This window comes from Mytilus californianus, unplaced genomic scaffold, assembly GCF_021869535.1.
Source record: "Mytilus californianus isolate M0D057914Y unplaced genomic scaffold, xbMytCali1.0.p SCAF_21, whole genome shotgun sequence".
Taxonomy (NCBI): Eukaryota; Metazoa; Mollusca; class Bivalvia; order Mytilida; family Mytilidae; genus Mytilus; species Mytilus californianus.
This window is the reverse complement of record NW_026262670.1, coordinates 2866206-2883930: the sequence shown is the minus strand read 5'-3', so window position 1 is coordinate 2883930 and position 17725 is coordinate 2866206. Positions and strand designations below refer to the sequence as shown.

The window sequence follows — 17725 nt, the reverse complement described above, 5'->3', positions numbered from 1 at the left end:
ATATCTATGTTTCAATGTTGCAAATGGCAAGTTACTGCTATCAATGATGCATTACAAAACAAGAGGCTCTCAAGAGCCTGAATCGCTCACCTGTAATTTTTTGCTTAAATCTTTCATCAATGATTATTGTGCTTTTTAATATAAATTAATGAGTGGCTTAAAAATTCCATTGAGATGTTCTTTGTATCTGTCATATTTTCTTCAAAAGCAAAGAAATACATGTTACCCCTATGTTCCATTTTAGCCATAGTGGCTATGTTTCTTGACTACAAGAAAATAAAATACAAAATTTATACTAGATACTCTGAAACTCATTCAGCCCAAGTTTGGCTGAAATTGATTCAGCAGTTTCAAAGGAGAAGATTTTTTAAAGTAAGCAAACTAGATGAACAAATTGTGAAAAATTGTCTTTAAAGGGCAATAACTCCTTAAGGACACATTTGACAATTTTGGTCATTTTAACTTATTTGTAGATCTTACTTTGCTGAACACTTTTGCTGTTCACAGTATATCTTTATCATTAATAATTTTCAAGATAATAACCAATAAAATGCTTCGCTGGGCGCAGCTTGATACGACCGCAGAGGTCGAACCCTGAACAGTTGCGGCAAGTATGGACACAACATTCAAGCTTGATACAGCTCTGAATTTGGATTGTGATTAAATATTTGACACAGCATAGGTTTCTGACACAGAAAGAATGTGGTCTAAGAACATGATTTTTTTTTATTTACCTATTATGGTCCAATGTCCAAAATCAAAATACATGGTTAGATTCAGCATATCAAAGAACCCCATATATTCAATTTTTGTTGAAATAAAACAAAAGTTTAATTTTGGACCCCAACTTGGACAAACTTGAAAACTGGGCCCATAATCAAAAATCTAAACACATGTTTAGATTCAGCATATCAAAGAACCCCAAGAATTCAATTTTTGTTAAAATCAAACTAAGTTTAATTTTGGACCCTTTGGACCTTAATGTAGACCAATTTAAAAAACTGGACCCAAAATTAAAAATCTAAATACACGGTTAGATTTGTCATATCAAAGAACCCCAATAATTCAATTTTTGATGAAATCAAACAAAGTTTAATTTGACCTCAATATGAACCAATTTGATAGCGGGCCCACAAATAAAAAATCTAAATACATGGTTAGATTCAGCATATTAAAGAACCCCATATATTCAATTTTTGTTGAAATCAAACAAAGTTTAATTTTGGACCCCAACTTGGACCAACTTGAAAACTGGGCCAAAAATCTAAAATCTAAACACATGTTTAGATTCAGCATATCAAAGAACCCCAAGAATTCAATTTTTGTTAAAATCAAACTAAGTTTAATTTTGGACCCTTTGGACCTTAATGTAGACAAATTTAAAAAACAGGACCCAAAATTAAAAATCTAAATACATGATAGATTTGGCATATCAAAGAACCCCAATAATTCAATTTTTGATGAAATCAAACGAAGTTTAATTTTGGACCCTTTTGACCTCAATATGAACCAATTTGATAGCAGGGTCCACAAATAAAAAATCTAAATACATGGTTAGATTCAGCATATCAAAGAACCCCATATATTCAATTTTTGTTGAAATAAAACAAAGTTTAATTTTGGACCCCAATTTGGACCAACTTGAAAACTGGGCAAAAAATCAAAAATCTAAATACATGTTTAGATTCAGCATATCAAAGAACCCCATAAATTCAATTTTTGTTAAAATCAAACAAAGTTTAATTTTGGACCCTTTGGACCTTAATGTAGACCAATTTGAAAACTGGACCCAAAATTAAAAATCTAAATACACGGTTAGATTCGGCATAACAAATAAATAAATGTGGTCAAAGATTTTAAAAATCTAATGCGCCATACTGTGCAATTAAAGATTACTTCTTGAAATTTTTCAATATTTGAAATTTGAAAAAAAAAAAAATATTTGAAGAATAATTCTTTTTAATTTCTGAAATCTGAAATGAGAAAAACTTGACCCCCCACAATTTCTTTTTACCCCCCCCCCCCCCCTTTTTTCCCCAAAAAAATTCTTTCCCTCAAAATATGGTCATAATCTCAATCAAATTTCCAATGGAGTTTGCAACCATAATTACCCATTTAAATTTACCATAGTGCTAACTTAATCTATTTTATAATAGAATTTAAAATTTAGTGTCAAATCTTTCATATGGATTTTTTTTGTAAAAAAAAAAGATGCAACATTTGCAGATATTTTTACTGGTCTTCCTTTATAAATATGCATTTCTTTAAACATAATTTAAAAGCAGTGTAAGGGAAGTAACCAAAACGTATTTGGATTACCTCCCTTACACTGTTTTAAATTATCTTAATTGTTCATTAACCATTACTTTATTCATAATTTAAAAGCAGTGTTAGGGAGATAATTTCAATGATGTATTTGATTTATCTCCCTTACACTGCTTTAAATTATGTTTTGTACTAAAGTATTTGTCCATTAACCAGGACAACCTTGTTTTTCCCCCTTTTTTGCCCCTAATTCCTAAACGGTTTGAGCCATAACCCCCCAAAGCAAATCCTAACCATCCCTTTGTGGTATGGAAACTTGTAGTATAATTTCAGAGAGATCCATACACCGTTCCATAGTTATTGTCTGGAAACTAGAAAATGCTTATTTTTGGCCCCTTTGTGGCCCCTAATTCCTTAACTGTTGGAACCATAACCCCCAAAATCAATCCCCACCTTCCTTTTGTGGTAATGAACCTTATGGTAAAATTTCAAAGAGATCCATTCACTTAAACTAAAGTTAGAGTGTGAAAACTAATGTGTCTTCGGACGACGACGACAATGACGATGACAACAACGATGTCATACCAATATACGACCGCAAAAATTTTTTGCGGTCGTATAAAAACTGCAAAATTCCTTAAAACTACCAATTTAGTGGCAGCAACCCAACAATGGACTGTTAGATTCGTCTGAAAATTTCATGGCTGATAGAACTTGGCCTAATGAACATTTTAACCTCTCATCAGATTTGCTCTAATTGCTTAAGTGTTTGAGATATATTAGCCAAAAACTGCATTTTACCCCTATGTTCTAATTTTAGCCATGGCAGCCATGTTTTTTGACGAAACAGAAAATAAAACACAATCTTTATTCTAGATACCCTAAGGATCATTAAGCTTAAGTTTGGTTGGAATTGGTTCAGTAGTTTCAGAGGAGAAGATTTTTTAAAGTTAGAAAACATGATAAACAAATTGTGTAAAATTGTCCTCAAAGGGCAATACTCCTTAAGGGGTCAACTGACAATTTTGGTCATATAAACTTATTTGTAGATCTTACTTTGCTGAACATATATGCTGTTTACAGTTTATCTTTATCATTAATACTATTCAAGGTAATAACCAAAAACTGTAAAATTTCCTTAAAATTACCAACTTAGTGGCAGCAACCCAACAATTGGTTATTAGATTCATCTGAAAATTTCAGGGCTGATAGAACTTCACCTAATGAACACTTTTACCTCATGTCAGATTTGTTCTAACTCCTTTGGTTTTTTTAGATATAAGCCAAAAACTGCATTTTACCCCTATGTTCTATTTTTAGCCATGGTGGTCATGTTTTTTGACGAAACAGAAAATAAAACACAAACTTTATTCTAGATACCCTAAGGATCATTCAGCTTAAGTTTGGTTGGAATTGGTTCAGTAGTTTCAGAGGAGAAATAGTTTACACCAGACGGACGACGACGACGGACAAAGACGGACGCCAAGTGATGGCTAAAGCTCTCAGTTCCTTCGGAATGGTGAGCTAAAAAGTCAGCTTGAAACCATAAGATGAACAGTTGATGACTATAAGAATATGTTTCCATAGGACACCATGCCATGCTCAAACTAACTTATTTCGTGTTCAGCGAATTTTTAAATATTGGTCTTAACCTCACTTTGGCCTATATATTAAATATCATTCATAATAAACATGAGTACTAAGTATCAAGTTGATGTGACCACAAACTACCATAAACCAAAACTTTAAAATACCTTTAATTAAAACTTTAAAACTATAACCTGATATGTGACAGACAGACCAACAGACTAGAAATGCTATCACCCATTATTCTCTACTCTATGATTTTGGTCCATTTTTTGTTGTTGTAAGCCCTTTATTCTATATTCTTTATTCAAGCACCCCATCATTCTCTATTCTTTATAATTTTGGTCCATTTTCTCTATTCTTACTTGTTATGCAAATTATTGATTCTGTATGATTTGCCCAATATTCTCTATTCTGTAAACCCCATCCAGACCCTCAATAGTGTATTATTATAAATTTATTTTTCCTCAAAACTTAATTTAAAACCAAATTTTCTTTTTCCTCTCTTTATATTACATACATCTTCGTCTTTTAGTTCCTAAGACTGTAAATCTTTCAGACCGTTGCTGTGGTAACGCAGGTTTCCTCTCATGATCACTATCATCGTCGTCATTCTGGTTGTCTTGGTCGTCTACCTTTGTTTTGTTTTTCCACTCTTCATAAGTAAACAAAGTTAAGGTCTAACTATTAAACACATGCTAAGCCTACAGGATGTCATAGTTTTGATTTGGAAATTATATCTGGCTGCCAAATGGTCATATTTGCTGGAGATTTCTTTCAAGTAAAAAAAAAAGAACAGAAATAAATTTTGTCATTTTATTGTGAAAAGGTTTATTTTAATAGAAATGTTTTTTTGCCTGTTTTCAAATATTCCTAAATAATTCAATCATTAATTGATTAATAACTTTCATAAGTCATTGATAAATAATCAAAATATAAAAAATGCTAAATAAGTGACAAGGTCAATCTGGATGTTGAACAAATACCACTATTTTTTATTAAATTATTTATTAAAAGATTTTATCAAATGTAGTCATGATTGAAAGGTAAATAAACTGTTGGACATTGGAGCAATGCAAGGGGGAAACTTAAGTAATCTGGGGCAATGTAGAGGCATGGAGAGTAACTCCCTTTTTTTTTCGGGCTAGCAAAAACAAAAAAAACAAAAAGCTTTCTGGATCCACACTAGAATTCCTCAAAAAGTTCCATGAATGATAGCATCGATTCTAGGACCTGAACGTCTTTGATTTAAGTGCAAAAATGTTCTAAGTGATTGAGCAGGTTACCTGTCTGTAAAGGAACAGGACCAGCTTTCACCGATCTTCACAAGTAATATTAACTTCTGGGACTTATTCATATTCAATGAAATTGACTTCTTTCTGGACCTGGAATACGCAGAATGAAATTCCTGCTTCAGAGGTGGATTTAGGTGGAGGTGCCTTGGCTTAAGGAGCTATTCATATAGCTAATGTATAGACTTTTTATATGTTCCACTCCTAACGTTGCCCAGTTTTGCTCCCCCCCCTTTGCAAAATCCTTAATCCGCATATGTGGTTTCACTGTGTTATCCCTGTAATCTGGGAACCCAGTTACAATCATTGAAGGAGTAGACTTTTTGGGCCTGGGAATAAAAGCCAGGACTTTATATGTTTTGGCTTATGATATAAGCATGAATAAGGATATGCAGTAGATTTGAATGATGCTGAGATCAGAGCTCCACTTTCTGTTCGGATTTTCTTCTTCTTTGGATCCAATCCTCCATCCTTCACAAATTTCTTCTTCTTTCTATCCCTGAAAAATATATTTTCTATTGAATACCATTCATAAATAATCTTATTAAACAGAAGAAAATTCAATATGGTCAAATTTATATGTTAAGGGACCACAAGGAGAGAAAATAAAAGAAGAAAGTGTCTAAGGAACTTTGTTTTGCAAATTTCCAAGTTATAAAGGGGCATAACTCTAGAACGGTAAGTGACTGTGACTCACTGCCAAAATTCGAACTCTGTGAGTTTTTGTTCTTAGCACTGTGTATGAGTTTCATAAAAATTTGATGAGGAAAACTTAAGTTAAGAGTGCAGAAACAAAAATGGAACGTACGGAAAAGATAGATGGACGGGATAGACGGATGGACAGTCAAGGATAACACTTATTGCCCCCTTCCCCTAGGGCGGGGGCATAAAATGTCTTCCATTTAGCTGATGGTGTATATAGGAAAGTTCACAAGTTTTGTAAATGAAAGCAGTATTTTGAAAGTACAAACACTTGTCTATATATATTTGCCTGATACTGATGGTCAATACATTCTCTAATGAAAAAAAAACAACATTAAAAAAATATGTCATCATTGTGAACAATATTTACCATCTGTAGGCCTATGGGATGTAAATGTCATCATTGTGTACAATATTTACCATCTAAAGGCCTATGGGATGACAATACCATCATTGTGTACAATATTTACCATCTGTAGGCCTATGGGATGACAATGTCATCATTGAGTACAATATTTACCATCTGTAGGCCTATGGGATGACAATGTCATCATTGAGTACAATATTTACCATCTGAAGGCCTATGGGATGACAATGTCATCATTGAGTACAATATTTACCATCTGAAGGCCTATGGGATGACAATGTCATCATTGAGTACAATATTTACCATCTGAAGGCCTATGGGATGACAATGTCATCATTGAGTACAATATTTACCATCTGAAGGCCTATGGGATGACAATGTCATCATTGAGTACAATATTTACCATCTGAAGGCCTATGGGATGACAATGTCATCATTGAGTACAATATTTACCATCTGAAGGCTGATTTTGTTTTCTGTAGTGTATTATCTTCATCCCCTGTTATGTCCATAGAAACACCTGCTGCCTGCTGCTCAAACGTTGTACCAATGCCAAGTCTAAAAGTAAAAAACAATAACATACAGTATCCATGGCAACAATGCTGCTTACATGTCCAAATGACCAATCTGGATTTGGCTTTTATCTGTCTCTTTTGGTCATATTGCTCCTGACTTATTCAAGTACTTATACATACTTAGCTTTCACATTTTTGGGGTATGACTGTTCCTGATGAAGGTCAATCTAGAAAATGGCAGACGGACATGTACACCTTACAATAAATCCACACGCCAAATCATCTTCCCAGGCAAGGGTGAAGAGAAGCATGTTGGATCGTAACCCTTGGCTAGCAAAGATGACACCAAATATAGCTGCCCTTTTGCTTATTGTATCTTAGAAATAGACCTAAACAAGAAAACTTAATTTTGACCAATGAACCATGACCATGAAGCCAAGGTCATATGAACCCTGCCAGACAGACATGAACACTTTACAACCATTATATACACCAAATATGGTTGATCTATTACTAATTTACTTATAGTATCTGACAAACAAACCTTACTGGGAAAACAAACATTGACCAATGAACCATGAAAATGAGGTCAGATGAAGTTATAAACCATGCCAGATTGCAACTGACATACATTTCCCAAGGAAGATATTGACTAATCACAAGGCGCCTCCTAAGAACAGTGCAATCTTTTGAAAACACATGTATCAATTTTCAAATAATAAAAGGCTAACATAAATTGGGACAAACAAGGTAGAAAACAAAGAGAGAGATTTTGGATGTATCAGCTTCATACTTTAGGATCTCATGGACACCATGAGAGAGATTTTGGATGTATCAGCTTCATACTTTAGGATCTCATGGACACCACGAGAGAGATTTTGGATGTATCAGCTTCATACTTTAGGATCTCATGGACACCACGAGAGAGATTTTGGATGTATCAGCTTCATACTTTAGGATCTCATGGACACCATGAGAGAGATTTTGGATGTATCAGCTTCATACTTTAGGATCTCATGGACACCATGAGAGAGATTTTGGATGTATCAGCTTCATACTTTAGGATCTCATGGACACCATGAGAGAGATTTTGGATGTATCAGCTTCATACTTTAGGATCTCATGGACACCATGAGAGAGATTTTGGATGTATCAGCTTCATACTTTAGGATCTCATGGACACCATGAGAGAGATTTTGGATATCAGCTTCATACTTTAGGATCTCATGGACACCATGAGAGAGATTTTGGATATCAGCTTCATACTTTAGGATCTCATGGACACCATAAGAGAGATTTTGGATGTATCAGCTTCATACTTTAGGATCTCATGGACACCATGAGAGAGATTTTGGATGTATCAGCTTCATACTTTAGGATCTCATGGACACCATGAGAGAGATTTTGGATCAGCTTCATACTTTAGGATCTCATGGACACCATGAGAGAGATTTTGGATCAGCTTCATACTTTAGGATCTCATGGACACCATGAGAGAGATTTTGGATCAGCTTCATACTTTAGGATCTCATGGACACCATGAGAGAGATTTTGGATGTATCAGCTTCATACTTTAGGATCTCATGGACACCATGAGAGAGATTTTGGATGGATCAGCTTCATACTTTAGGATCTCATGGACACCATGAGAGAGATTTTGGATCAGCTTCATACTTTAGGATCTCATGGACACCATGAGAGAGATTTTGGATCAGCTTCATACTTTAGGATCTCATGGACACCATGAGAGAGATTTTGGATCAGCTTCATACTTTAGGATCTCATGGACACCATGAGAGAGATTTTGGATGTATCAGCTTCATACTTTAGGATCTCATGGACACCATGAGAGAGATTTTGGATCAGCTTCATACTTTAGGATCTCATGGACACCATGAGAGAGATTTTGGATCAGCTTCATACTTTAGGATCTCATGGACACCATGAGAGAGATTTTGGATGTATCAGCTTCATACTTTAGGATCTCATGGACACCATGAGAGAGATTTTGGATGTATCAGCTTCATACTTTAGGATCTCATGGACACCATGAGAGAGATTTTGGACGTATCAGCTTCATACTTTAGGATCTCATGGACACCATGAGAGAGATTTTGGACGTATCAGCTTCATACTTTAGGATCTCATGGACACCATGAGAGAGATTTTGGAGGTATCAGCTTCATACTTTAGGATCTCATGGACACCATGAGAGAGATGAAACAAGAATGTGTCCATAGTACATGGATGCCCCACTCGCACTATCATTTTCTATGTTCAGTGGACTGTGAAATTGGGGTCAAAATTCTAATTTGGCATTATAAGTAGAAAGATCATATCATAAGGAACATGTGTACTAAGTTTCAAGTTGATTGGACTTCAACTTCATCAAAAACTACCTTGACCAAAAACTTTAACCTGAAGCGTGACAGACAGACGGACAGACGGACGGACGGACGGACGGACAGATGAACGGACGGAGGAACGAACGGATGCACAGACCGAAAAACATAATGCCCATAAATGGGGCATAAAAACAGTTTTATTATAAGTCAAAGGAAAACATCTTGAAGTCATACTATTTTTAACAGCACAATTAGATCAGCTTGTTTGAGATACAAAAGTTTAATATTAGCATCTGATTATCACCAGGACAGCTGGCCATCTCATGAAGCTTGTCTATCTGAATATTGTGTTAATCTATATAAAATATAGCGAGTATTCTTATAACACTTATTAGCATGTTAAAGTGACATTCCTAGGTATTTATATAATTCTAATTAGGAAACCATATGATATCAGTTTATTTTCAAATTCATCCACACATAGATCGATTGAAAGTTAATTGTTTCTATTTTTAAACCTTAAATATAACAATATTCCATAATACACATTTAATGTAATGATGGAGCTCATGTATTAGCTTTGATGGAGAAATGTGATTAATTTGTTGGACTTTTCATTTCAATGAAAAAATTTATATGATTTGACCTTATATTTAAACAAAAAAAATTGGAAAATAAATTTTTTCATTCGTTACAAAAATTTGAAAAAAATGCCTTATAAGGGGAGATTACCTAGATATTTTTTTTGTTCTTTCTTAAAAAATGTGCAGTACATATAGAATAACCATACATTGTTTCGAATTATAAATTTTATTTGTACAAAGCTTAGAAACAGGTAGAAAGCGAGGCTAATTGCCGAGCATTTCAATCCTCTTTTGAGTCGAGTACAAATACATTTATATTTCGGGACAATGTATGGTTATTCTTTATATACTGCAACTCCTACAACTGGTCCAAAAGAAATATTTAGGGTAAAAACCATATTTTTTTTTAATGTGATTAAAATGTTCAGCTGATTTTTACAGAGTTATCTCCCTGTAGTGTTATGTACCACCTTAAATGAGAACAAGCACAGTGACTTATACATTTCCATCATATTTCTTTAAATAGCAGCACTACAAATAACACTTTGTTAAAACGAAAAAAAATGATAATTTTTTTTGTTTATTCTCCCATATGACATATATACATATCTATAGTCTGTATACCTTAAGAAATTAATATTATAAATACTTTTTGGTGTTAACGACCATATAAGGAATTATGGCCTCATGATGCAGTGGTGCTGTTTTAATTAACACTTTATAACATATAGTATAAAAGTAGTTCTTGCGCTAATCGTTACCTAGCAATGATTGAAAAGACTGACAGGTGGTACTATAATGTGACATATCGTTAATGCGGTAACCATGGAAACAATAATTTGTCAGCAGGTAATTTGTGGTCATTATTTATTTATATTAGTTAGTATTGGATATCTAGACGTGGATAGAAGTTGGTTTAAACTAAAGGTAAATAAAAGACTGGATGGTGGATAAAACTGAACAAAAGAATAAAAATAATCTAAGATTTACTAGTATCAATAAAATACTAGGAATTTTAGAGGAAATCATTTTTTCATGAATTGCCTAAAGTGACCAAAGGAATAAAAATAATCACAAGTTTTACTAGAATCAATAAAATACTAGGAAATTTAAAAGAAATGTTTTTTTCATGAATCGCCTATCAATGTTTTGAATTTCATTATGTACTTTAACACTTTAAACCTCTGAACGTGGTTGTCTTTTCCTTTTCAAAATAAAATTGTGTGCTGTTGAGTAACAATATTATCATTCTTAAGTGCAGCCATGTTTTTTGTTTTTTTTTACATTTTATTTTACTTGCACAAGCGTGAATGGTTGAAATTCACATATGGGTCCAATGTAAATGACATTTTTGTAAACGCAGTGCAGAAAATTTAATTGAGCGAAAAAAGTGACAGTGAACTTCCATGATATTTTTTTGTAAAAACAATACAGTATTGATGGACTGTTGAATGTGTAACGTCCAGTACTCATTCTATCGTTAAGATATGGTATAAAAATTCTACATTGTTCTTTAAAATCCTATGACTTCTGTCATAGAAAAAGAAGTGTAATGTTGACTGTCAAAAAAAAATTCATTTAAGAGAAAAAGAACGAAAAAAAAAGGTTTGCTCAGGGTGCTATCTTTAGCTTCTGTAGACTTTTTTTTTCAAGTAATGATTGATTGATTGTTGGTGTTTAATGCCACTTTCATCACTATTGGCTGAAACACAGCGGTCAGTGAGAAATGACATCAACACCAAAATCTAAACTACTAGTAACAAGAAAAACAGAAAGACAGGGACAAGTTTTAAGTCATTAAAATAATTTCAATTTTAAACTGTTACTTTCCATTAATCGTTTTTGAAAACAGTACAAGTTAACTTCATGAAGTAAATGCAATGAAACTGTCTATACATGTTTGTTGATGCCGTAAATTTATGAATAATTTGGAAAGTTTGAAAAAAGGACCCTAAGTTTCAAGTCATCTCAAAAGGACCAAAATTGTAGGAAAAAATTTGCAGATCTTTGGAGACAATCACTTATCAACTTTTTCATCAGAGCATTCTGTTTAAATCTTTTTAATACATTTTGGATTATTTAAGCTTGCAAATATGTTATTAAATTACTGATGCAAGCATCATTAAACACACTTATTTATGATTGAATAGAAGTATTAAAAGCCTACACTCTATTCAATTCAAAGGAACAAAAGGATTTTTTATATTAATGTTTTTTAAGAAGGAAGTAATACATTTTGCAAGGCTAATTCCTTTTAATTTCATAATCTTTACAACCAAAAAGTATTGTGGTGTAATCCTACTTCAATCCCACTATAGTCATGATAGTGTTTACACAAGACATTTCATATCTTATAGTATTCCCACTCACGTTGGATTTGATAGTGTTAAACTTTTAAACGTTAGTTAAAAAGTTTACAAGGTATGACACTGTAAAACTGTACAATCAGAAATTAATGTATGCATTTATTATAACTATTGGCAAAAATATGTAATGAAGGAAAATTACTACATAAATTATGAATGCGAGTTGTTATTATTGTGAACCTAATATGTTCACATTTTTTGCATTAATAAAACCATCACAATAATTTTTGAATTAACAGTATCTACTTTCCATATAACTTAGAAAAAAGTCGTTTTTAACCCTTTTTAGAAACAACACGCAAGCTAGAATAATACATTTTTCTCTCCTAATCAAATCCAAGAGATATCTTAAATAACAAGAGGAATCATCTTAAGTAAGGAACCACACATAGTTTTTCTACTTAAAAAAGCCATAAGAAGTTTAATATCTGTATTTAATGAAATGAACCTTCTACTGAGGAACACAAAACGAGTAGAAGTTTTTTCTCAACAAAACAAACCAGAATCAAGATTAATAATTACAAAATAATGAACAGCTGCCAAAATAAAGTATTACTCTAATTATATGACAATCAAATATTATTAATCAATTTTATGAATTTGCAAATAACCTAATTACACCCACTCATAATAACGTCCTCCAAGCAATTAGGTTAGAACAATAAAAATCTGTGTCAAGTCTACTCCACAAATTACATTGCCCTCTACATTATCAGATAAAACACTTCCTAACCAAGAGATAATCAGTTTGTAAAGATTTATTCACATTAAAGGTTACAAAAGGTTAAAAGATAAGCCTGTCTATATATCATGTATATATATATGGTTGGATCTACATAAATATATAGATAAAAACTTGTTTCAAACAAGGTAACCTATATTTTTTATTATTATTTTATTACTGTGGAATTTGTTTGATTACTTTTTTCTATCTTTTTATCTTCAATAAATCATTAAACAGGTAAAATATTAAACATTATTTTTATTATTATTATACATTTGTGTAAGTAATAATAAAATTATTATTATATATTTGTGTAAGTAATAATAAATGATCATTATTATTATTATTTTCATTTTATGAGAGAACCATATTTTTTTTATAGTATTCAATTCAATTCAAATTGTACAGTTGACAATATATTCATGAAACTGGAAGATTTTTATAATATTTCATGTACATTCCTAAACAAAAAGATTCCTAATATTAACCCCCCCCCCAAAAAAAAAAAAAAATTAAAAAAAATGATTAATTGGTGCTGGTGTCAATCAATCAATCAATTTACTGATTACTGTACACTTGAGTATTTTATACAATCAAGCAGCATTTTTCACCAAAAATTCTGATGATTAAATCTGCTCATAAGTATGATATTTTCATGACTTACAAGTATTTGTTCTTTGTAAAAATTTTCGAGAAAAGAATCACAGATTAGTTAACTACTCTAAAACAACAAAAAAGAGTATTTATGTGGAGTTTTATACAATAACAACATTGTCCTTTAATATGTCATGCTCTAAAACACCAAAAATCGTAAAAAAATGTTTGACTTTCAAAACTTAATTCCTAAGACAACTTTTGACGATGTTCCAGACCTGGGACAGGGCCATGAAGTTGTGGGAACAAATATTTATTTGCTTATATCTATGTACACTATGTATTAGTCAAAGTTTCCTGTTATTCAAGTTCATGTGAATTTTATTTTAATCATATTTATTTGTTTATCTAATTTCCGTCAAGGTTTATTCTATTTTTATCATTAAACAAATTTGTTTTGATTAACAGGACTTCCCCTAAATGAAGTAATTTAACCCCATTTTGATATAAAGTGGAAAACCTTTAAATATCCACAACAGACTAACAATTACTTGTCTGTGATATAAACTATACAGGTTTGTAAAGTTCAAGTTTAAGAAAAGGTTTTAATGAAATGACTTTATTTGCTACATGATTAAAAAAAAAAATCTTTTCCCTAACTGTAAAAAATTTCCTTGTTTTTTAGAACATGTACAAGAGGTGAACGATTTTTTCTCTCTCTCTCTCTCTCTCAAAAAAAAAAAATAAATAAAAAAAAATAGTGCAAACTTACAAAGGATTTTAAATTCAAATTTAAAAAAAATAGAATCTTGCCTAAACTAAGGAGAAGGTATATTTTTTTGGAGGAACAGATACCTTTTTTCGTTAAACAAATTGTATTTAATTGTATTACCTCCCTTTGAGTCTGAGTCTTATGTATTGATGAGCAAGACGCAGACAGGATAGTTTTATCTCTAAATAAATTTTAAGATTTAAACATGGATGGTTGTTTGTTTTCTTTACCCCAATTTAGAGCACATGTTTAGTACAGATTACTAATGTCTTTGAAAATTGTGTTTACAGATTTATGTTTTTTTTTTTTGCAGACCTATGACACAGAATTACTCCAAGGAATAGACATAAGCTACTAGACATCAAAAAACGAGGGACCCAAAGTTTTCAATTATTGATATTAAATCAAATTTTAAGAATACTAGGGATACAATATCAAATCTAGTCCAGCTTGTGAAGGACTTATCGTTAGGACATCTATCAACGAAAGAAAATATAATTTAGTCCAGCTTGTGAAGGACTTATCGTTAGGACATCTATCAACGAAAGAAAATATAATTTAGTCCAGCTTGTGAAGGACTTATCGTAAGGACATCTATCAACAAAAGAAAATATAATTTAGTCCAGCTTGTGAAGGACTTATCGTTAGGACATCTATCAACAAAAGAAAATATAATCTAGTCCAGCTTGTGAAGGACTTATCGTAAGGACATCTATCAACGAAAGAAAATATAATCTAGTCCAGCTTGTGAAGGACTTATCGTAAGGACATCTATCAACGAAAGAAAATATAATCTAGTCCAGCTTGTGAAGGACTTATCGTAAGGACATCTATCAACGAAAGAAAATATAATCTAGTCCAGCTTGTGAAGGACTTATCGTTAGGACATCTATCAACGAAAGAAAATATAATCTAGTCCAGCTTGTGAAGGACTTATCGTAAGGACATCTATCAACGAAAGAAAATATAATCTAGTCCAGCTTGTGAAGGACTTATCGTAAGGACATCTATCAACGAAAGAAAATATAATCTAGTCCAGCTTGTGAAGGACTTACCGTAAGGACATCTATCAACGAAAGAAAATATAATCTAGTCCAGCTTGTGAAGGACTTATCGTAAGGACATCTATCAACGAAAGAAAATATAATCTAGTCCAGCTTGTGAAGGACTTATCGTAAGGACATCTATCAACGAAAGAAAATATAATCTAGTCCAGCTTGTGAAGGACTTATCGTAAGGACATCTATCAACGAAAGAAAATATAATCTAGTCCAGCTTGTGAAGGACTTACCGTAAGGACATCTATCAACGAAAGAAAATATAATCTAGTCCAGCTTGTGAAGGACTTATCGTAAGGACATCTATCAACGAAAGAAAATATAATATCAAGGTGTGCTATAGAAAATTGTAACCAAGACAACCAAACGACCTTACCCTTCAAAATGGCTACAATTGCGATCGATTACAACATGGTGTATACAGCTGCCTTCCAGAAAATGATTGTTGCCGAAGCAGAGATGGGTAATATAGAGAGAACGGGAAGGAAATACGGAGTCAAAGTATCGTGGATACAGGAATGGCAACAGACATGGAGCAAGAAAGAAAAGAATAACAATGAGTTTGTTTCCATGGGAATAATCAAAACTTGATATGTGTTGGGAGCCAATGTTTATTTGATTTTGTTGATATTTGAATGGAAGTGTGTTCAATTTTTCTATACGTGGAATAACAGCTGTATTAAATATATAGCTCCATCCCGAAGGTGGACTATGGGACATGAAGCATAACACATGCTGCATAATCTTATTGTGTTCATGATGCATTCTGGGATATAAACCTTTCCATGCTATCATGTGATTCATAATGTTACCATGTGATTCATAATGTAACCATCTGATTCATAATGTTATCGTGTGATTCATAATGTTATCGTGTGATTCATAATGTTATTGTGTGATTCATAATATTATCATGTGATTCATAATGTTATCATGTGATTCATAATGTTATCATGTTTTAATGCTCATAAAAAGTGTTTGTTCTATGAACTGATTTTGTGAATAATGACTTGGACAATGATTTTTGTGTCGGTGCTAAAAGTGAAAAACAGTTAAAAACAATGTAATAAATATGTAAATTTCTCTTTAATTCATTTGATCATCATTCTTTTTAACAAGAATATGTTTCCATTGAAAACATGCCCTGCCAACAAACAAATAACTGACTGAGTTAATGTGACTACAACTCTATGATATACTACCTCAAACTGTAACCTACTACTGTGGATTCATTATTTTTCGTGGGATACCAATTTTCGTGGATTTCGTTGTTACAGGTGAACCACGAAATTAAATGTTGAACGAATAACATATTTCCTATAGTCTGATAAGCAGACTTTGGCAAAACCATGAAAATCAAATATCCACGAAAATGCAAGTTTTCCTCAATCCACGAAAATTGGTACCCACGAAAAAAAAATGAATCCACAGTACAGGACAGACAGACTAATGGATGGATTAACCCACAGACCAAACCAAAATCAATATGCCCCCTTTCTATCATAGGCGGGGAATAAAACTAGAGGCTCTCAAGAGCCTGTGTCGCTCACCTTGGTCTATATGCATATTCAATTCAATAGAATTAATGACAAAAATCTCTGTTTTTTTTTGTATCTTATATTGCTGATCATTGAAGTCTGTTTAATTTCTCTCTATCTTCATGATCTTATTTAGATTTTGCTCTAAACACAAAAGAGGGTAAAAAAACTCCTATAAAGAGTAACAGTCTACTTATTATATCAGCATAATTTGACTTATTAGTAGGTCTCGTCTTGCTTATCATTTTTGATTATATAAGTTTCTATCTATCTATTATAATTAATATCATACAAGGAAAAACACCAAAAAAATGGTAAAAATCATAATTAAAGGGCAATAACTCCAATAAGGAGTCATTGGACAATTTCTCCCATTTGTCTTAATTGTAGATTTTGTCTTGCTGATCATTTTTGTATATTTAAGTTTCTTTCTATCTATTATAAGTTTTAAGATATAAGACAAAAACGGCAAAAAAATGTACCAATCGACATCAAAGGGAAATAACTCTAATAACGAGTCAACTGATAATTTCAACCATAAGACTTATTTGAAGAACTTGTCCTTCTGATCATTTTTGCAATTTAAAGTTTCTCTCGATCTTTTATAGTTTTCAAGATATGATAATAGGCAAAAATCGAAAAAAAGTGGTAAAATTTGTCATTTAAAGGCAATAACTCCTACAGAAAATTGTCTTACAGTTTTGACTTATATGGATAATTGGTAGAGCTCAACATTCTGAACAATTTTACCCTCTTCAGATTTCCTCTTTTTATAACGCTTATCAGAATAATAGACAAAACTTGCATTTTACCCCATATGTTCTATTTTTTGCCATGTCGGCCATTTTTGTTGGCAGGCAGGGACATTTTTTAAACTGAATACCCTAATGATGATTGTGGCTAAGTTTGATTCTATTTGGCCCAGTAGTTTCAGAGGAGAAGATTTTTGTAAAAGATTACAAAAATTTACGAAAATTATAAAAAAATTGGCTATAAAGGGCAATAACTCCTTAAGG

The 17725-nt window shown here is 32.3% G+C and overlaps 1 protein-coding gene and 1 long non-coding RNA gene across 3 annotated transcripts in view; one reads left to right on the top strand and one right to left on the bottom strand.

The window, feature by feature from the left end:
• The window catches only part of LOC127731841 (ATP-dependent RNA helicase DDX54-like), a 57100-nt gene that overhangs the window by 1781 nt on the left and 37594 nt on the right, over window positions 1-17725 (bottom strand). For both annotated transcript variants that reach the window (XM_052240687.1, XM_052240688.1), the window contains 3 exons: window positions 6667-6771; window positions 5537-5643; window positions 4373-4516 (listed from right to left, as the gene is read on the bottom strand). In XM_052240687.1, coding sequence (XP_052096647.1) covers window positions 4373-4516; window positions 5537-5643; window positions 6667-6771 — 356 coding nt within the window. The remainder of the gene's footprint in view (window positions 1-4372; window positions 4517-5536; window positions 5644-6666; window positions 6772-17725) is intronic.
• On the top strand, window positions 11911-16261 carry LOC127731859 (uncharacterized). Its single transcript, XR_007995852.1, has 2 exons — window positions 11911-12078; window positions 14427-16261. It is a non-coding gene; the product is annotated as an uncharacterized LOC127731859 (long non-coding RNA).